At 38.5% G+C, this 23,066-nt stretch overlaps 1 protein-coding gene across 3 annotated transcripts in view; it reads right to left on the minus strand.

The window, feature by feature from the left end:
- Nucleotides 1-23,066, minus strand: part of AMFR (autocrine motility factor receptor) — a 42,872-nt gene that overhangs the window by 17,708 nt on the left and 2,098 nt on the right. For all 3 annotated transcript variants that reach the window (XM_058527850.1, XM_058527851.1, XM_058527849.1), the window contains exons 2-8: nt 15,835-15,927; nt 12,578-12,742; nt 10,611-10,763; nt 8,301-8,341; nt 8,010-8,142; nt 5,652-5,785; nt 4,487-4,597 (exon numbers count right to left, since the gene is read on the minus strand). In XM_058527850.1, coding sequence (XP_058383833.1) covers nt 4,487-4,597; nt 5,652-5,785; nt 8,010-8,142; nt 8,301-8,341; nt 10,611-10,763; nt 12,578-12,742; nt 15,835-15,927 — 830 coding nt within the window. The remainder of the gene's footprint in view (nt 1-4,486; nt 4,598-5,651; nt 5,786-8,009; nt 8,143-8,300; nt 8,342-10,610; nt 10,764-12,577; nt 12,743-15,834; nt 15,928-23,066) is intronic.

The raw sequence follows: 23,066 nt of genomic DNA on the forward strand, positions 1-23,066 counted from the left end.
TCTCTATTTGCAAATGACATGATCTTATATATAGAAAACCTAAACAATACACATACACACAAAACAAATTAAGTAAAGCTGCATAATACAAGAGCAACACATAAAAATCAGTTATGTTTCTATATGCCAGCAATGAATAACCAAAAAAAAGAAATTAAGACAACAATTTCATTTACATAGTCCAAAACAATAAAATAGCTAGGAATAAATTTAACCAAGGAGATGAAAGACTTGACAATAAAAACTATAAAAGATTACTGAAAGAAATTAAAGATGACCTAAATAAAAGGAAAGACATCCCATGTTCATGGAGTGGAAGACAATACTGTTAAGATAGAAGTAACCCCCAAAGTGATCTAAGATTCAGTGTAATCCCTATTCATTTCCAATGGCCTTTTTTGCAGAAATGGAAAAGCTGATCCTCAAATTCATTTAGAATTGCAAGGAGCCCCAAATAGCCAAAACAATATTGAAAAAGTTAGAGGACTCACTCACCATTTCCTAATTTCATAACTTACTACAAAGCTACAGTAATGAAAACAGCATGGTACTGGAATAAAGATAGACATATGAACCAATGGACTAGAACTGAGAGTCCAGACATAAACTGAAACATCTATGGCCAATTGATTTTGACAAGGGTGCCAAGACCACTCAATGGGGAAAGAATAGACTCTTCAACAAATGGTGTGGGGACAACTGGACAATCACATCAAAAGAATGAAGTTGGACCCCTACCTCACTTCATGTACAAAAATTAACTCAAAATGGATCAATTACATAAATATAAGAGCTAAAGCCATAAAATTATTAGAAGAAAACACAGGGGTAAATTATTCTGACCTTGGATTTGGCTGGCAATGATTCTTAGATTTGACACTAAAAGTATGAGCAACCAAAAAACAAAAATAAGTAAACTGGACTTCACAAAAATTAAAAACTTGTGTGCATCAGAGGACGTCATCAAGAAAGTGAAAAGACAAGCTACAGAGTGAGAAAAGATACTTGCAAATCATACATCTAATAAAGGTTTAGCATCCAGAATATATAAAGAACTCTTACAACTCATCAACAAAAAGACAACCCAATAAAAAAATGGGCAAGAATTGGAGTAGACATTATCCAAAGAACATATACAAGTGGCCAAGCAGCATGTGAAAAAATGGTCAACGTCATTTATCATTAAGGAAATGCAAATCAAAATCACAATGAGATACCATTTCATACCATTTCATTTAGGATGGTTATTATCCAAAAAACTGAAAATAACAAATATTGGTGAGGATGTGCAGAAGTTGGAACCCTTGTACATTGCTAGTAGGAATGTAAAATAGTACACCTACTGTGGAAAACAGTATGGTGGTTCCTCAAAAAAGTAAACGTAGAATTACCATATGACCCAGCAATTCCACCTTTGGGTATATACCCAAAAGAATTGAAAGCAGGGACTCAAAAAGATATTTGTACAATCATGTTCATAGCAGCATTATTCATGATAGCCAAAAGGTAGAAACTACCCAAATGTCCCTCAACAGATGAATGGATAAACAAAATGTGGTATACACATACATTGGAATATTATTCAGCCTTAGAAAGGAATGAAATTCTGACACATGCTACAACATAAATGAACACTAAAGACGTTGTGCTAAGTGAAATAGGCCAGACACAAAAGGACAAATATTGTACTATTCCACTTATAAGAGGTACTCAGAGTAGTCAAATTCATAAAAACAGAAAATAGAATGGTGGTTGCCAAGGGCTGGGGGGAGAGAGGAATGGGAATTTGATGTTTAATGGGTACGGAATTTCAGTTTGGAAAGATGAAAATGTTCTGGAAATGGATGGTGGTGATGTTTGCACAACAACGTGAAAGTACTTAATGCCACTGAACTGTACACTTAAAAAATAGTTAAAATGGTACATTTTATGTTATGTATATTTTACCACAATAAAAAATTACATTTGAGAATTATCACTCAAAAACAAAAGAAAAACCACCACAAGGGGATACCACTTTCCACCCACTAGGACAGCTATAATAAGAACAACAGAAAATAATAAGTATTGTTGAGGATGTGAAGAAATTAGAACCCTCATACATTGCTGGTGGGATGTAAAATGGTGCAGCCGCTGTGGAAAAGTCTGGTGGTTTTTCAAGAAGTTAAACAGAATTACCACATGACCCAACAATTCCACTCCTAGGTATCTACCCAAAAGAATTAAAAACAGGTACTCAAACAGATACCTGTTCACAAATGTTATAGCAGCACTATTTGCAATAGCTAAAAAGTAGAAATAACCCAAATGTCCATCCATGGATGAATGGATAAACAAATTGTTTAATTATTATAAAATTATTTAAATTTAGCCATAAAAAGCAATGAAGTACTGATACACGCTACAACTTGGATGACTTTGAAAACTTCATGCTAAGTGAAAGAAGCCAATCACAAAAAATCACCTATTGTATGATTTTTTCTATGAACTGTCCAGAATAGGCAAATCCATAGAGACAGAAAGCGGATTAGTGGTTGCCAGGTGATGGAGGAGGGAGGAATGGGGAGTGATGACTTGAATGAGTATGAGGTGTTATTCTGTAGTGATGAAAAAGTTTTGAAACTAGAGAGGAGTGTGCAAGTGGTTGCACAACATTGGGAATGCACAAACTGCCAGTGAATTGTACACTTTAAGATGGTTAATGGTACGTTACGTGACTTTCGCCTCACTCAAAAATATTAAATCCCAAAACTAATCTAATCATATGCTTGAAACCATTTCTTCTGGGCTAAAATACACTCTTTGAGTTATTCTTCCCAACTGTCTCCAAGCTCCTTTGGGACTAACTGAAAGGTTTTTGAGAAATATGTGTGAATTCTCTGGTCTTCCTATCTCAACAGTCAGCACCACTGTCCATCCAGTTGCACAGCTGCAAAACCAGGAGAATCCCTGACACCTTATAGTCCTCACATTCCCACAGCCAGTCTGACACCACGTGTTTCCTCACCCTTCTCAAATATGTCCACTTCTCTCCAACTCCACTTCTAGCACCACAGTCCAAGCTACTGTCAACGCACACCTGAACCACTGCAGCCATTACTAACTAGGGCCCCTGATCTTTTCAAGCTGCAAACCTGATCCCTAACCCCTACTTTAAAACCTTCAACGGCTCCTCACCCTTTCCAGTGCCCCTCAAGCCCCTGTAGGGCCTAGCTCCTGCCTGCTTCTCCTGCCTCAGCAAACACCTGGGTTCTCTTTTAGTTCCTTCAACACACCACACTCCCTCCTGCAACAGAGATGTTCCCTCTGTCTCAAATATTCCTCCACCTGATCCCTCTTTTTGCTACTTAACTCCTACTCAGCCTCAAGAGTCACCTCCTCCAAGTTTGAGTCAGATCCTTTTGTTACAAGCCCTCAAGAACCATGTTCCTTGTCTGTAGAGCATTTATCTCAATTTACACTTACAGACTCCTAAATGTGCCTGGTTAATTCATGTCTGTCTCCTCCATTAGGATGTGAGCTTTGTGAAAGCAAAGACTGTATCTGTTGTTTTTATTTTATCCCCGGAACCCAACACAGCACCCAGCACATAAAAAATATGTCAGTACATTTGCTGAGTTCCTGATACCCCAGACCACCAAAGCCCTTCTAATATTAAAAAGGAGACGAAAAACGATTTGGGAATATAAAATCAGGAGAGGAAGATTAAAGGTGTAAAGATTAAAACTTTCTCAATATGCAAAACTGACCACAGATGGAAAGGGCCAAAAGATATCTGAAGGTCCATCAATACCAAAAACCCCCACTCTATAGACAGAATGATTTAGGTTAAACAGCCAGAGCTCCTACAAGATCTCTAAAAATGAATAATGTGAGGCAGCGAGGACTGCAACTCAAGGAGACAACAGGACTCCTGGGAAAGGACTGAGCCTGTTCCACTGACAGATCTACTCCAGTCTTGGAGGTTTTCAGAATATCTTATTTTGTAATCACTGATAACACAGTCACAGTTCTCCTGGACTGTTTGGTGTTCCTGGTCCAGTCCCCCTCTCAGCCCACTTCCCTGGTGCATGTTTTTATGTTGCTTTTGGGCATGTGCAAAATGCAAAAATATACATTTCCTTACTCCAATTACAGAATAAGCTGTTTGAAAGCAAGGAGTCCCCCGTTCCTTTCTTTTAAATCTTACAGGCATATTTGCTATACCTCAGAACTTAAATGGAGAAGGAATATGAAGACAGCTAACTCACCCAGAAATTAAGATGGCAAATTGTGAGTGGGGGACAGCCCTGCCATGTAGGGAAAAGGCCGAGGGATAAAGGAGGACACCCCAAAGCTTCCCACATCACTCAGTACCAGCACCATGGCCAGTCTGGGGTAACGTCCCCACTCCTCTGCTAGGATTTGTTTTGAGCATGGGCACAAAAAGCACCCACGTGCCCTAGACAGAACACCAGTCCCATGTGGCCCTTCATGAAGCTCCTACTTGTGGAAAAGATGTCCACAGGGCAGCTTCCTTGCAGCCTGCATGGAGTCCCAGCAGATGGCACAGTCATCATTATTGACGGCCAGCTCCTCCGGAGTTGCAACCGCAAACCTGTAAAAAAACACAATGCACCCAGCAGGGATCTCTGTCAATTCACACATACTGAGCCACTTTATAGACCTTACCTTTCTAACAGCACAGCTACAGAGGAACCTTGTTCAGTAAAAAATTTCCAACCATCAAAAACATCACACTTGCTTTCTCTTCATAGCCTATCAAAGAGCCAGTAAGAAACTTATATAGCCGTGCATCACTTAACAGCAGGGATACATTCTGAGAAATGTGTCGGGCGATTTCGTAGTTGTGCAAACATCATAGAGTGCACCTACACAAACCTACATGGTACAGCCTACTACACACCTAGGCTATATGGCACTAATCTTACGGGACCATCATTGTACATGCGGTCCATTGTTGACCGAAACATTGTTATGTGGTACACGACTGTACTAACTTTGTCTTAATAATGGCTCCTGTTAGTGATGAGTTGAAGGAACACTTCTGGGCAAATCAGAGGAGTTAAGACCCCCAGAGAGCCAAACTGTTTCCTTGGACACAAAGACGATCCCCATCAACCTCACACCTTCAGGCTTGGTTAAGCCTCAGGTTGGCAAGTGAATGCCTCCTTCAATGAGGTTAAGAGTGTGAAAGAGTATGTGTGTAAAGATGCATGTGTTAGGAATAAGTGAGACTCATCTTCATAAAATACAGAGGGCAGAAGCCCAAGGAAGCTTCCATTTAATAATAATGATGATAAAAACAATGACATAAGAAGAACCTAACATTTACTGGGCACATACAATGGACCCAGTACTATCTAAATATTACATGTGTCATCCCACTGAACCCTCCCAACAGCTCCAGGAAGAAGGCTCTGCTGTCACCTCTAGAGAAGCAGCAATTGGAGCACAGGCAGCTAAGCAAACTGCCCAAAATCACGCAGCAACTAAGTGGGGATTCACACCCGGGCAGTCTGACTCCAGAGCCCATCCTCGTCACCATTCTGTGAACAGTTTACAAAAGCAAGTTCTCATTTAATCTGGGGTCTGTTATTCTTAAAGACTCAAACGAGTAAACTTAGCAACGTCAACTAGCGCTCACTTACCTGGCTTCCATGTTCCCAACCACACGCAGGTAGTTCTTGTGCCGGCGGATTCGACGCTGCACCTCATGGAAGAGGTAACGCAGCTGCATGAAGATGACCAAGCTGGCCATGGACAACCAGATGTTGCCGAACAACTTAAGACGAGGGGAGAAGAATAAAACACACAACAAAAATGAACGTGGACTTGGAAGTGATGACGGCGAGGTGTGCACCAGAAGCTCTTACTGCTGGCGAAGGTGAACGGGAACGACCGCTCAGGAAGCAGATGCACACATTTATCTCACTTTCTACACAACGTACATGCTCTTTGGCCTAGTCATTCTATCACCAGCAATCTTTCCTGAGAAACTAACCAGAAATTAAAAGCTTTATGCAAAAAGATGTCCACCCGAGGGGCCGGCCCGCTGGCGCAAGCGGTTAAGTGCGCGCGCTCTGCTGTGGCGGCCCGGGGTTCGCAGGTTCGGATCCCGGGTGCACACCGACGCACCGCTTGGCAGGCCGTGCTGTGGCAGCATCCCATATAAAGTGGAGGAAGATGGGCATGGATGTTAGCCCAGGGCCAGTCTCCCTTGGCAAAAAGGGGAGGATTGGCAGATGTTAGCTCAGGGCCGATCTTCCTCACAGGGGAAAAAAAAAAAAAAACATGTCCATCCATGCAATTATGAAAAAGAAAATCAGGAAATAACAAAACGCCCAGTACAGGAATAGTTAAGTTGTAAACTCATATAATGTAATATTATATAGTCATTAATTATATTTATTATAAAATATAATTACAAATTAATGTTATATTTTATATATAACATTTTTGAAGTTTAATTATATGGGAAAATAATATTTGTTAATTAAAAAAAGCAGGATAAAACTACCTTAAAAAAACTAATACTGTGATTTTTTTTTCTTTTTTGCTGAGGAAGATTGGTCCTAGGCTAACATCTGTGCCCATCTTCCTCTACTTTATATGGGATGCTGCCACAGCATGGCTTGATAAGCGGTGCACAGTCCACACCCAGGATCCGGACCCGTGAACCCTGGGCCACCAAAGTGGAGCACACGAACTTAACCACTACACCACCGGGCCGGTCCAACTAATATGTGATTTTAAAAAATTATATAAAGATATGAAATAGCAAACCACCGAACATAATCTAAATAACCCATTATAGGAGTTGGTTAACTAAATCATCACACATTTATATGGTGGAACTTTTATCTTGAAGGCATAAAATGGTTTAGAATTGTTGCTAGCACAGGAAAATGTACATAATACATTAGCTAAAAAAAACCTAAACCATATGTCCACAATATGATCTTAATTTATGAAAGTATATATTTGAATATATGAAGAAACAGTAAATACAACAAAATGTCAACAGTTATCTCTGGGCATTTGTTTGGGGGGGGGGTCTCTTTTTTTTTTTTTTAACAAAAGCTATACTTTTAGGTATGTTTTCAAAGTTACTTTCAAAAAGTAGACTGAGAAATGTGCTGTGTCTAACCTAATAATTTTTAAATGCTACTTTGATAGGCTTATAATTTAAATAAATTGCCCACCAAATATGTTGATTCTCATAATTATTAGATCACTGAAGTGCTAACCAATAAAGCAGGTTTCCAACATTGTAATTTCTTGTACACCAAAGTAATATATAAACAATGAAGTAGGAGGAATTAAGTATAAAGACTTTGTGTTTTTTTTTTTTTTTGGTGAGGAAGATTTGCTCTGAGCTAACATCCGTTGCCTATCTTCCACTTTTTTTTTTTGCTTGAGGAAGATTAGCCCCAAGCTAACATCTGTGCCAATCTTCTCTACTTTGTATGTGGGTCACTGCCACAAGGTGGCTTGATGAGTGGTATAAGTCCATGCCCAGGATCCAAACCTGCAAACCCAGGCTGCTGAAGTGGAGCACACCAGACTTAATCACTACAACACAGGGCCGGCCCCTAAAGACTTTGTTTTTAACTACAAAGATGGAAAACTTATGAACCAATGAAGTAGCTCACACTGCGAGAATTCCTATTACCATCTACAAAGTAACTGCTAAATGTGAGAAGCCACAGAAACTATGGAGAGAGGGAGTCCCTTAATTTCATGCTAAAAGAATTATCTATTGACTTGGTAGCAGAAATCTCTCAGGGGACTTAGCAAATTCCTTCTGAGCTGGGCACCAGCCAAACTGGTTCCACAACACTGCTTTACCCCCAGTGGCAAAAGGTGGGGCAGGGGGGCACAGCTTCATTAGTTTTTATAGTCTTTCAATGGCTCATCCACAAAAGTTTCATTTGTTAATGTACTAACCAGGCTCCTGATTCTGAAAAACTTAGCTCTCTGTTAGAGCCCCTTCTGAGGAAACGTACCAACATGTGAATGTGGTGCATGAGGTCCAGGGACAAGAGAGTGAGCTCCATGACAAAATCTGTGTAATAGACATACGTCCCCTTTCCTTCCCATGTCCCTTCATGGTTGAGGTCCCAGAGGTGAATTACATATCTGCAGTGAATAGAGAAAAATAATTTTAATAATTTACTGTTACAATCGAATTTGGTTTAAACGTGATACAGTAGAGTCACATTTTTATATTTTAGACATATCTTAAAATCAACTATATGAGTACACCTCAATCACCTCCCTCCTCAATTTCTACTCACCGTAAAATCACATGAGCAGTCCTCACTGTCACAAGAAGAGACTGTAAAAAAAGAGACGTATTTTTTCTTTTTTGTAAAATTTAGGATTGCTCAGGCCAAACTTACTTTACAAAATGATGAAAGACAAACGCTTCTCAGTTCAACTAAAAAGCAAGTTGCTCAAGGGGTAGGGGATGGGGGAATTGGAGGAAGGTGGTCGAAAGGTACAAACTTCCAGTCATAAGACAAATAAGTCCTGGGGGTGTAATGTACAGCATGGTGACTACAGTTAACATTGCTGAATGGTATACTGAAAATCGCAAAGAGAGTAGATCCTAAAAATTCTCATCACGCCTTTTTTTTCTATCAATATGAGATGATAGATGTTAACGAAACTTATCGTGGTAATCCTTTCATAATACACGTGAGTCAAGTCATTATGCTGTACACCTTAAAGTCATTATGCTGTATGTCAACTATATCTCAATAAAACTAAAAGGGAAAAAAAAGCAGGTAGTTCAAGTTTACCAACCATTTCATTTCATCTGCTTCAAATTTCCATGGAATATTTTCATGACCTAGAAACCCAACTTTTATTTGAGCCTTTTCCTGTTAATAGGTGACAACCAATTACACCTGTCCATCTCCTGGGGATGCCTTCTACAATCTTGAGGTTCATTCTAGTAGTTTGATGATCACTTCTATTTTATACAGTATTAAGTCACCATTTTATACAGCTTTAGATACCTAAAAGAGTGTCTGAATACCTGGTACAAATACCTGGTGGCCCTACACCCAAAGGATAGTTTAGGTGCTACCATCCTAGATACAAGTACCTGCTCTCTACGTAACTCTTTGTGCATTCCCTTTGCATACAGAGAAGAAAAGAGAGCGAAGGAAATAAAAAACAAAATAAGCCCCTCATGGTATTTTGCATTATAGAAACTGATATTAAGAAAAATTTCCTCTTAATCTACCAGTATAGAACTGTATATTATTTATGTTTGAGATTAGGAAATCTCTATTTATAAATGGAAAATATTTTACATAGAAGAGAAAAACTATAAATATAAAAATATGATTTAGTTCAAAATATCAAATCTATAACATGATAAATTACCTTAAAACAATAAATAGTAATGAGCTAAAATAAAAATATGCACTACAGTATGACCCAATAGCCCTAATTTAAATGTCTTTACTTTTAGGTATACCTTTTTCAAAGTTTGGCCTAATAGTAATTAAAAGGTAAAGAAGCAAAAAAGGAAAACACAGAATCATTCAAATGGTGATTTATAATAAAATATATCTAAAGCAAACTAATTAACTTAAGTCACTGTAAATAAAATTGTAAATAACATTTTTTTTCAAGAGGAAATATAGCCATATACCTTTCATACACAGAAAGTAGTAAACTAGGATTGCAAATGTTTTTATTAAGTACTTAAATGATGTTCCTTTTCTAATTTTACTTACATTACTATATTATACTCTGAAATGAATGCTATTAAGCAAAATTTTAACCCTATTCTAACAAATTCCCAATTAGTAGTTCAAACTTAGTTGTGTTTTGATATAAGCTAATTAGCTTCAGTATATTATTTCATTTTTTCCATTAATAATAGCTATTATGGGCAAGATAGAAGTATTTTGCCTTTGGCCTGAGGAAAAAAGCAAATATGACCACTGAATATAAACATATACAAAAAATTCTGATTTCTATTGAACAGAAATGGGTATTTTTCGAAAGATTTAAAAGTAAATTTTAAAATATACATGAATATCTCAGATTATTCTTTCAAAATAATGAATATAGTTTACAACCTATATTATTCTGTAAAAGCTTAATTTATGCCCTAAGAAAACCAATTACAGAGTACTTGCTTATTAATCATCACCAATCATGTTTATAACATCTTAAGGGGAAGAGTCACAGGACTCAGACTGTACCACTTGTCACTCTGGAACCTTAAGCAATTCACTTCACCCTCTATGCCTGCTTCCCCACTCATAAATAGGAATATTAAAATGAGTCAATACATGTAAGGTGTTTAGAATAATCCTCAGCATATAGTAAGTACTATATAAATGTTGGCAAAAATAATTACTTTTTATTAGGTTGTAGCAAGGATTACATGCAATAACACACACGAAAGCATTTGGTGCCAGTACCCAACACAAAACAAACCAACTCCAAAAACACTTGTTAAAATCAAAGACCAAATATCCATCAGTCACTTCATGGGTGAAAATCATCTGTCAATAATCCTCTAGCTTCCTTGAAAAGATACAGGAATATAACCACAGCAAAAACCCGTGTCTGCCTCTTACCTCCGCGGCCATGAAAGCCAGAGTGTGCATCCCGTGGGTGTAGCCTGTGACACAACAGACAACTGCTAATCCACAGCAGGAGAGCAGCATAGCGACCAGCAGAGACAGAACTCGGCCGTGGCTACTCATAGGTGTGGTGGGAGAAAAGGAAAGCTGAAACACACAAAACAGGAGGAGGAAGCTCATTCTTCTTCATCGCAGTGTTGAACCTCACTGAGAAACTCAAGGTTAATCTCGCTGTCTTTGCCTGGGGATCTGTGCTTAGCTGTATGGCCGAATGCAAAGCCCAGAAATGGATCCCATTACTAGATGGTCAAAACTCTCCACCCAACCTAAATATGAGTAGGAGCAGATATTTAGAGATCTTTATCATTTGATTTATGAAATATAACAACACACATTATACTTTCATCTCAAATTCTCAAGGATCCTCCTACCACTGGGATTATAAATCTCTAGAAGCAAGTTTCCAAAGGTCTGTAATTCTCTAACATTCAACAGGACTCAGGACAGCACCACGTTATGTTGTGCTTCTTCCTCAATCTTGCTCTAGCCCTCCTCTCCAAAATTCACTGGGAGGACGGTCCTAGTCTGCTTGGGGCTAGGACAACTGAAATGTAATCCAGGTGCAGACTTATTATAATGCCATGTTAATGGGATACAAGGAGAAGCAAGAGCTTGGAAAAGATAGCCTGGAGCTGTGACTCCTGAGAGGGAGGGAAGGTGCAGGTAACAAACCAGTTAGGGAGGTTAGAAGCTCCTGTTTGGAGCCGGAATGGGGCTGAACTGTGAAACAGCTAAAGGCTTTGAGACTGAGTTCAGCTCACGCAGAGGTGCAAGGACCACCTGGTCCATGAGGACTAGGTAAAGAAAGTGGCACATAAGGCTCAGGAGTGGGTTTAACTGAGGGGCAGGATTGCAGATGCACATTTACCTGGGATCCCTGAGACTAGTTCGGGAGCACTAATGAGTGAGGGTTCACCTGCACAGCTCTGATCTGAAGCCAAGAGGCAGATCTTGCACCCAGACAGAAAAGGATTCACTTCTCCAGGGACCATGGAAGCCAAGAGAGGTAATTCAGACCTCACCCAGGGGTAGAAACAGTGTAAACCAGTCAGAAAGAAGAGCTCCAAGAACCAGAGTAGGAGGGGAAAAAATAAAAGGAGACTGGAACAGAAAATACCTGGACGAGACCAGCTTTTATTCAGTTTATATATTAAGGTTTCCTTGCGCTGTGATCAAAACAGTTTGTGTAGGTGAACTGACCCCACGTGGGCTGTAGTAATGTAATACCCTACTGGGTAGGGGAGGAAACCTCTCTAGGAGACACTGATCCCGCATTTCTTGGCTGCTGCAAAATGTTCCTCAAGAAACAGGTGGTGGGTACAGATCCAGGAGCCTTCCCCTGGAGAGCTACTCTGAACACGCCTGTTACGGCTCATTCATATTACAGCAGCCCCCCTCATCCACGGGGGAAATGTTCCAAGACCCCAGTGGATGCCTGAAACTGCAGATAGCACCAAACTCTATATATACTATATATTTTCCTATACATACACACCTATGATAAAGTTTTATTTATAAATTAGGCACAGTAAGAGATTAACAACAATAACTAATAATAAAATAGAACAATTATAACAATATACAGTAATAAAAGTTACGTGAATGTGGTCTCTTTCTCTCTCAAAATATCTTATTGTACTGTACTCACCCTTCTTCTGACGATGTGAGATGATAAAATGCCTACGTGATGAAACGAAGTGAGGTGAACAACGTAGGCATTGTGACACAGCGTTAGGCTACTACTGATCTTCTGACGATACATCAGAAGGAGCATCTGCTTCCAGACCGCAGTTGACTGACACCGCGGAAAGTGAAATCACAGATAATGGGGGACTACTATACACATTTCAAACCTGGCAAACATGTGACTAAGCAAGCAAAGAGCTTGGCTAAAAACTCACGTATTCAAATCGGTCCTTGCAGAGCTGAACCATCAGATGCAGAAACACAAGTCCTGCAAACCAGAGGCACCACATAACCACCTCTTCCACAGTCTGGACATTCAGCACACCAAAAATGAAAATGAACTTGTAGAAAATAAAATTCCAAAACTTGTCTTTGAGGTGCTAAAAGGAAAAATATTTATAAAAGTGAGTACCTTTACACCTAACCCATTTAAGAGAAGTGAACATAACAAAAGCTGGCTTCTATGGAAAAAATATTCTATACTGAGCTTTCTCAGGAAACAGAAGGCAAGGAAACAAAAACAAACCCTCTGAATAATAAAGATAAGATACCTAGAAAATAATCTATAGACTCTGAATTGTAACCTCAGTCAGTTATGGAATCTTAGCCATTAAAAGGGGAATGATATTAGTCTAGTACCTTATGTATTAAGAAATAATACATATACTTCCAAAGCAAAATAAAAAGAATAGTGAGGGCTATAAGTAGCATTTTTAATACTTCTGTTCTCTGGATTCTAAAAACAAACAATAGAAAGGACCAAATTTTTTTTTTTTAACATCCTTCAGATTAAAAAATAACGTATGCTCATTTGCCAGCCCATAATCAATACCAAATGCAAAAGTACAAAAAAAAAAGTAAAACAAAAATGCCTTAACATTTTTACGCATTTTTCTAGTCTTCTCCCTATGTGCAAAACATTAATTTTTGTACACTGCTTTATTTCACTTATCATATTGTGAGAACCTTACAATGAATATTCTCTGAGTATACCATTTTAGTGGTTACAGATGGATAATGAAATTGTTTTTAATTTTTCACCATTCAGAATATGTTGCAATGAATATCTTTGTACAAGTTTCTATTTCTTCAGCATTATGGAATCAAAAGCACAAATGTTTTCATGGTTTCTAATAAGTAACATCCACCTGATATCCAAAGAAGTTGTATAAATGTACACTCCCACGAGCAGTGTGTAAGCGTATCTGCTTCACTGTGCTCTCTCCTACACTGAGGACTTCCCGTTTAAAAATCTTTACTATCCTGAAGAAAAGGGCATTGAGCATCGTCTAGCCAACAGATATTAAAATAGACTATCGTGCCAACTACAGGAGTTGTGAGAACTGAGTGAGAGGATAAGGATGAAAACATGACTTCTAAGTATACTTTTACGTATAGTTTTGAACCACGTAAATGTTTCACAAATTCAAAAAATTAAAACAGAAAAAAAGCAAACTTGAATAAAAACAGAAATAACTAAACCTAAATGTGTAACAAACTGATAACATGACTACTTAAAGAATTATTTTGAGAACTTTTACACACTGTACTCTGACTGTACACCCTTTGTACAGAGAACAAAACTAGGAATCCTTGGTGAATGTCTGTTTCCAGATCTGGGGCAGGTAAAGCACAAGGTGAAGCTAGGACATCTTGTGCCCTGGTTTTGGATCTGCACTCCACCACCTATTTGCTGTGTGACTTCGGGCAAGTCACTTAAGATCTCTGTGCTTTGGTTTTCCCATCTATAAGATGGGTCTTATAACAATGGCATATATCTCATCGAAGGGTTGGGAGGACTAAATAAGTTAATATATGTAAAGTGCTTAGACAAGTGCCATAGTAGGCATTAAGGCATTTAAGCTTAAAACAAAATTCCTTGTTCTAAACTTCCACTTAACAGTTTAACATTTGTCCCATTTTAGGTATTCAGTGTCTTTGCCTCTAGCATTACTCTATTTCTTGAACTTTAAGCACCCACAGAGCAAACTCATATCAATTCTGTAGAGTTCTAACTCAAAATGCTGCTTAATAAATGCTACTAGATGACATCAGTCAAAAAATAAGTCATCACAGAACAGCATGAAAGATGTGATCTGTACTGAAAACACTGAAAGTAGAGTTGAGTAACAAGCGTGCCCATTATAATTACCTCTAGGTATTGTAAAAATCTCTGTAATATTCCAAGGCTATTATGTTTTCTGTAAATTTTGAACTAATATTTAACATTTTAGGACAAAGAAAGCAGTATATAAGGCCCACTGGTGCCAGATCAATCCACCAGCCATTAGATGGCTTGCCTGGCCTGACCAATTTCTGGCCCATCGTCAAAAGTTCTTGAAGAATAAAGAAGTATCAAAAGGAGCCTTTGTATCCTACTGAAACACTCTACACTCTCCTGACCCCATCTGGGAGGCTTCTGGAGTTGGTATTTTGGAGAAAGTGCTGCATACTCACTAATGAAAAATCTCTGGGAAGACAAATAGTCCTGCTCAGAACAGCACAGAAGGGCTCGACCACACCGTAATCGCATTTCAGCTCTAAACTAGGACCTTGGCTGATGTGATAACAGGAGACTTGGGTTCAAAGAGTAGGTAAGGAGTGAAGCCATTGTTTACTTTTAATGTAGAAGGTTCCTGTGTCTTATGACTGGGATAAAATAAAGTAAAATACAGTTTTGCTTGTATGTTGTTGTTTTAAAGGCCAGTTCTAAATTCCTATTTTAAAACACACCATTCTACACTCTATCCACTAAAATCCTTGGGGAACTGCCAATCCGTATAGTATGCTTGTGGCATAATTCCTTAATGAAGGCATGTCCTGCTCATATATACATTCTGAGAGTAATGTTCAAACATCAGACTATCTCACCTGAAACAGCAACAAGTCACCTAATTTTCTGCTTGTAAAACGCTGAATCTTAATTTACTTTTCCAAAAGGAAAAATTAAAATCTCAGTAAATTGCTTTGGAAAAGAACCCATATTCTAAAGAGCGATATTTATGATTATTCAAACTAAAACAAACCTGTGCTTCTTTAAAAACTACATCATAAAAGTCATGGGAAAAACAGCTACGAAGAACAATATTGAGACAACTTGGCTACATTGAATATGGACTGTGGATTATATAAAATATTTTATCAATGCTAAATTTCTTGATTTTGATCATTGTGCTATGGTTACATAAGAAAAGGTCCTTGCTCTTAGGAAATACATATTGAAGTATTTGGGGGTAACAGGATATCATGTCCACAACTTACTCTCAAATGGACCAGAAAAAATACGTATATATAAATAAAAGGCAAATGTTAAAGCAAGTGGAAAAAATGTTAACTGTGAATCTGGGAAAAGGAAATGTGGGAGTTCTTCATAGTATTCGTGCAACTTCTCTGTAAGTTTGAAATTACACCAAATACAAAGTTAAAAAAAAAAATCTGGTCACAAGAATCCCTTCTAGTTGTCTGGACTTACCTGTCTCTCGCTCACTCGAAGAGGGCCAAACACAATACATTGGATTAGCTTAGCCACCAACATCAGAACACAGCAAGCAGTATTTACTAGAACCTGTACAGAAACCAAAGAAAGGAAGTTTATTTCCTCCTGTTTAAAAATAAAAGCAGCTCTTAAATTATATATTAGGAATTCAGCCATCATTTCTAATGACTGAGTCTTTCCAGTTCTCTACCAGTACAAGGTAAGTAATATTTGAAGGAGCACACTTTTATGGGTGGTGGGATAGGGATGAGGAGTGGGGAGGGGAGGCACCAGCTTACCCGTTAATTCACAGAGCCCTGTCCTAGTACATAGCCTCTAGTAGGCCACCTTCCCAGTCAGACTTAACTCCACTGTGTATAAACTTCGTACTCTACGTCTAAAACTGTATGCACCTTATAAACCACAGGTATCTCCTAGGTACATCATTTCCTACGTTAAAATTTTGATACAAAACTTTTGATAGAAATCCTTGAAGAAAACTTTTCTAGCAAATGAAGTTATCACAAATCCAGCACCCAAATATCCTGCCCTGCCCTGTCAAACAAATAAGAGGTGGGGAGAGGAATGGTCATAAAAAGTCACAAGACCATGAAGAATTGAGAACCAAAATATACATGTAGTTTTTTAAAGAAAATACATTTAAAATATACTTTTTTAAAGTAAAATAAAATATATATATTTTAAAATGTATTGGGGCCGGGTTGGTGGCATAGTTGTTAAGTTCATGTGCTCTACTTAGGCAGCCCAGGGTTCATGGGTGCGGACCCCGGACGCGGAGCTACACACTGCTCCTCAAGCCATGCTGTGGCGGTGTCCCATATACAAAATAGAGGAAGATTGCCATGGATGTTAGCTCAGGGCCAATCCTCCTCACAAAAAAAAAAAGTATTGCAATGGGACAACCTGCCAACCAAAAGATACTCTAGGCATGGTGTTGGCCTTAAAGTAAAGGTTCTGCGGCATTAGAGCAGAGTGGAATTGAGAAACCAGGAAGAAGAAAGAATAAAACTGGCAGGAGGGGCTGAGAACTGAAAGGCAACCATGACACACCAATGCAAAACCAAGGCCTTCTTCAACAGGAGGTACGACACTTTCTTTTTTAAATAATTGAGAGATGGATATCCTTACACCTAAACAACAAATCTAATGCTTACAAAATGAAAGAGTAGGCTGCCCCTGACCAAGAGGCTAGTGTGGTACATCACACTACTGATGTTCAAATGATTTTTAAGACTCTGCATGACCCAAAAAAGCCAAAAGGACCTTGATAAAGACAGTAAAGATGACTTTTAGTTAAAGCCAATGAAAATGAACACCAACTTAATGTAAAGGCTGCTTCAAACTTCGATTCACTATTGCTTACAGGAAGGTGGCCATATTCCTCTTCCCAGGTCATTCTTCCCTCTACTTCTAAAAGAAGCAAATGATATTTTAAAAAAAGGAAGGTGATGGAAGAGAGTAATATAAGAAAGCAAGCTAGGGGCGTAGGGGTTAAGTGCGTGCGCTCCGCAGGTTTGGATCCTGGGCACACACGGACGCACCACTTGTCAGGCCATGCTGTGGCAGCATCCCACATAAAGTGGAGGAAGATGGGCACAGATGTTAGCCCAGGGCCAGTCTTCCTCAGCAAAAAAAGAGGAGGATTGGCAGATGTTAGCTCAGGGCTGATTTTCGTCACCAAAAAAAAAAAAAGAAAGAAAGAAAGCTCCCTAAGGTCTCTTCAGGTTCCCCTTAGTGTCTTACACCACCCATCCCTTTCGTAGAACACATAGTGGCAGCCCCAATTCACTGTAAAAAGATTAAATTATGGTTAGTTCTATTCTGCCTGTCTAATATGGCAAGGAAGTGTGACATATATACACTTTTCGTCCCCCCTGGGAAAGATTCACCCTACACTAACACCTGTTGCCAATCTTCCTCTCTTTTTCTTCCCCCTCCCCAAATTCCCAGTACATAGTTGTATATCCTAGTTGTTAGCCCTTCTAGTTCTTCTATGTGAGCCGCTGCCACAGCATGGCTACTAACAGACAAGTGGTGTGGTTCCGTGCCCGGGGACCAAACCCAGGCCGCCTAAGTGGAACACACTGCTGAACTTTAACTGCTAGGCCATCACGGCTGGCTCATGATATATTTTTTAAGAACTGAAACAAAAATAGTTTTGCTGAAAAATGAAAGTGATTAATGAAATGAATGAAATGAAATGAAAGTAATTAAATCCTTCAAATAACCAGTAAAAAATCCAAATTAGTTATCCAAAACATCCTATATCCCTAACTTATGACTCCCTGTGGAACAGCCCTATTCAAATCGTTCCCACAAATAGCTTAGAATACTAATTTTTAAGGACATGAAACAGATGTTAAAAAGGCTCATCTTCACTGTGCTCTACACAGTCAATGGGAACCTCAGTCATGTTAATCAAGAAAAACATCGTAAGACAAAACCACAACCACAACCCCTCGTGCCACATCCCCCAGCTGAACAGGATTTTTCAAATCAGCCAAACATCCCCCAGCCTAATAACAACACAATTTTGAAAAAGAATCCTTCCTATTTTTGCACGTAGGTATACGAAATAAAGAAATAAATTCAACACATTTAGCACCTACTTGTTCACGGGATATGGGAGGTTAAGAGAAATGAGAGAGATCTGGACCCCACCCTCAAGAACTTTCAGAATCTACAAGACACAGAAGCTTGTGTCTAGATGGTTGGTAAGCATCTAACAGACCAAGCAGGCTGCTGTGAAAGCAATGAAGGAGAAAAATCAAATTTAGGGTGGCTTAATCATTCCTCTACTCAAAACAGCATTCTCCAACATCATGGGTTACAAAACAAAAAATAAAATATTATGTACTATTTCTCAGTTAAACTTTTTATAAAAGATTTTTCTAAGTTTAAAAATAAGGTTTAAAAAATTAGTATTTTTGATTTACAAAAAAGAAAGTGAAAGCTTCTCATAATCCCATCACCCATCAATAACCTTTCTTAATTTAAAGGGAAGACTTAAAAATTAGCAAGGCTAAGAAGGAAAAAAAGGCTTGAGAAAGTATACTGATATTAGAAAGGAAATTTAGGTAAAAAGTAAGAGACAACCTTTTGTGAACATTATATGAAAGCTAAAGCTACACAGGATTGGAAGCAACTAAAAATTATTTTAAGATTAGGTACAAAGTGTTTTTAAAATACCTTAACAATTATTAATAACTATTTACTCTATGTCTATTTATAGAAAAATGTCTTCATTTCACAAACACTGTGTTGTTCCAATAAGGATACAATAAATTCTCAACTTTAAAATTGACAAAGGCTTGAAAAACTGCAAATATGCAAAGAAGCATAATCGTGGCATTCCTCATTTAAAAGCAAATCCCAAATCAGATCCCACTAGGTCACCAAGGATATTCTTACAGAAACAACACTTCAGCCCAGATTTACATCCAGAGAACCAGGACAAACCTTCTCACCTCCAACAATCAGAACAAGGCTGGCTTCCAGCAAAGCTGGTCTGAACCACCACTTTATCCAGGCAGACCACAGGAAAAGTTCTAAGTTCATTTCATCTGCTCTATACAGCTAACTAACTCTTCCTTGCAGGCAGAATTCAAACTTAAATGTACGTATAAGGAGTTCACTGGAGCACTGTTTATAATAGCAGAAAAATGGAAAACAATTAAATGCCCAACAGGGAGATAGTTCAATAAACTATAAAACAGCCATTCACTGGAATACAACGAAGCCAGGAAAACTAACTCACAGCTCTATATTTACCAGTGTAATATGGAAACTTCAAGATAATTTGTTCACTGAAAAAGAACAAAGTGTAGAAATGTGATTACTGTGCTACCTTCTGTGTAAAAAAGAAAGTATATGTATACATACACGTTTGTAAAACATGTAGATGGGAACTGTGTCAAGGACTTGATCAATCTGGATACTGCTTAGTCTTCTACTTAACGCCAGCACTAATTACAATAAACCAGTAATGGCCACTTCTGGGGGAGAGAGGCAGGTAGCAGGCAGAGAGGGAGATTTACTCTTCACTGTATATCACTTGTGTACTTTTTGATTTTTGTACCATGAGCATGCATTATTTATTTATTTAATTAATTTTTTTTAAAGTTTAGAATCTATTAAACTAATCTGACCAGTTCTGAAATTCCACATTATTTTTCTCATCATATGATGGGAGACTGATGAGTAACAAACCAAAACTAGGTGGTCTGAGTCCCAAGTTAACCTGTTACAACACACAGTATTTCTAATATATTAAAATACTTCAGAAAAGTCTCACATCTATAGCACTGTAAAAATTTTAATATTTTCTTAAAACCTCACCAAATGCCTTTATCTTTTATTAGTCTGCACAAAATAAAAACAAGTTTTGCTTGTCCCTGAGCAGCCCATAACAGAACAGGTCAGATAGCAGTGCCCAAGGAACCCTGACTTTAATCAAGCTTAAAGTCATTCCCTTTACGCCAAGGCCCCATAAGAAAACTTCCCTCCCAGAATGGTTCTACTGTTCTACTTGAGAAAACAGAAACTAAATTCTAAGACAGTTCCAGGCCTTTAAGGAAAAGAGATGAGGGTGGTAACAAATGGCTTAGCCACGTTTATCACTGTGTAACCCTGGAGGTATTTTTGATCCTGTAAAATGCTGGCCACTAATGAGGCATTATTTATGAGCATGTGATGAGATGTGGCTAAACTACCAGGAACTGTTTCAAGGACATGACCAATACGGATATTTCTTAGTCTCCTACTTAACACTAGCACTAACTACCACTCCCCACACACCATTTGTCTGTCTCCTACCTTTAAAGACAGCTGGAATATGTTACCTCCACAGGTTCCCAGTGACAAGTAAAAAATGCCAATAAAATCAAAGATGCATACTCCCCCTTATTACATCGATGATTGTTTTCCTCTTTTCACAATAAGAGGGAAATAAATGAGATTACGTACACAAAGCACTCAGCACACGTCTAGCAAGCAATCGAGTAGCAGTCTCCTTCCCCTTCACCCTGAAGATTTTCCCTATCTTTTTAAGTTGTTTATCTAGACTTATATCCTATTATTTAGGAGTTTAGTCTTTTTCTTCAGTTGCCCCAACATTTCTGGAGTTAACATTTTTCTCTAATCTTCTTTGGAATATTCAACTCATAAAGACTCAAACCTAGTAAATTACTTTCAGTTTTGAAGTTGTATAATTATGTGAAGATGGGCTCTTTAAAGCAGGAGTCAGCAACTTTTAATCTAATGGGCTATCAGTAAATATTTTAGGCTCTGTAGGCCACAGGCTCTCTGACACATAGTTTTCTCTTTAAAAAAAAAAAAAAAATTTAAAAATGTAAAAACCATTACTAGTTGATAGACTGTACAAAAACAGTCCGGGCCAAAGAGGCCACTACAGTTTGCCAATCCCTGCTCTAAATGGTCAGTTCACTTTTATCCATTTTCACTTTTGGTGATTTTTTTTTCCCTGAGACTTTTATTTAAATTATTTGACCTACATATAATTAAGCCAGAACCTTAACACTTTTTTCATATTTCTATCTCTTCATTTTACATGTCCTGCTCTTACAATTTTAGAGGAAAATCCATAGAAAAGAAAAAAAAAAAAGAACAGAAAGGAGAAAGTAATGAAAATGAACAAGAATAGAAATGGAAAAGCCAAAAACATTTGCACAATTCAAAATGATGAAATGGATCAAGAGATAATTTAATGGAAATGATATCTGAACAATGTAAAATAAGCCTGGAAATGAATAACAAAATAAAACCTAATCTAGAATGACTCTTTAGAAGGAAAGTTCTAGAAGACATGAAAAAACAAATGATCGTGTCAAACCTAGGTATTTGTTAGTGTGAGACACCTGGAGCCTCCCCTCTAACCTGTTTTCAATGTTCATGCCAGAGGGCCACCTGGAGAGCCTTCCTTGGGGGGAGGAGGTTTTAGGTCACTACATCTCCAGGCCTCTTCCCATTCTACATAAATCCATCTTCCCCACTGCTGCCACAGGCTGTCCCCTGAAAACAACATTTCATCACGACAGCCCCTCTTCCCCTCCAATCCCACCTAAACCCTAGGGCCCAGAAAGTAATGTTCACACTCCTTAGCAGAGCAGGCAAGGTTTATATAATCTGACCTTCACCCCACACCCCATTTCCTGCCTATTCAGTTTCTCAACCATTAGTGTGCCTAAAATCACCTAGGACATTAATCAAAATGAAGATGCCAAGGCTCCAGCCTTCTCCCTGAAACTGATCCCCAGGTAGAGCCTGAGAAACAACATTTTACAAGTATCCCAGGTGACAATGAACCAGGTTGCCAGAGGTCCACACTTTGAAAAATACACTTTCAGAGGGGTTGCTCACCTCTCCCTTTCTCTCACAGCAGGGTCACTTCCCCCATCTCCTGTGACTCCTGGGTCTCCCCTTCACCTTCCCAACCTCACTCTTAAATGAAAGGATCCAATGTAATTTCAATTTAACAACCGACTTTATGAACCGCTCTGCACGTGCTCTCCCCTGTCCTCCATACTCCAGTCTGAGCTTCACATGCTGTTTTCTCTACCTGGAATGCCCTTTGCTGCTTGCTGAGACCCTTCCCACCTTCCAAGGCTGGGTTCAAATATCACCTTCCATGCATCCTTCCCTGGGCATCGTTTTCTCTTTCCTCCAAACTCCACCATATTTTCTTTATATATCTACTATCATTTATCGAATTTTGCCTTATTTGTATATGGATTGCTTTGAGAGTAGGGGGAAAGTGTTCACAGCCATGCCCTCCAGAGTGCTCCAAATAGTACCTTTGAGGGTTTTGAAATGAGTTTGTTAACCAAAAACCTCTTGAGATGCTATCAGACCCATACTAATCTGAACTGTGCTCTACAAAGATAAGTTTTAGACATTCCAATACACCAAATAATAGCAGCCAGATTGCAAACTGGCCAAAAGATCAGCTTTTGTTTTGTCTTGCTTGGTTTTAAAAAATTGAATCTGAATGCCTTCGGACAGAGAGCAAAACAGATCCATTTTGACAAAGGCCCCACCACATATTCACTCAATAAAGCTATCAGTCAGCCCACGGAGGAAGGCCTCTGAGATTGTGATTCCTACTCAGCTAGTGAAGCAGAAACCATGTAATGGGTGCTGAGGGTCTGAGAAACCAAGGAAGGCCATGATGGAAGCGTGAAAACCAAGGA

The sequence above is a fragment of the Diceros bicornis genome, chromosome 32, assembly GCF_020826845.1.
Source record: "Diceros bicornis minor isolate mBicDic1 chromosome 32, mDicBic1.mat.cur, whole genome shotgun sequence".
Taxonomy (NCBI): domain Eukaryota; kingdom Metazoa; phylum Chordata; class Mammalia; order Perissodactyla; family Rhinocerotidae; genus Diceros; species Diceros bicornis.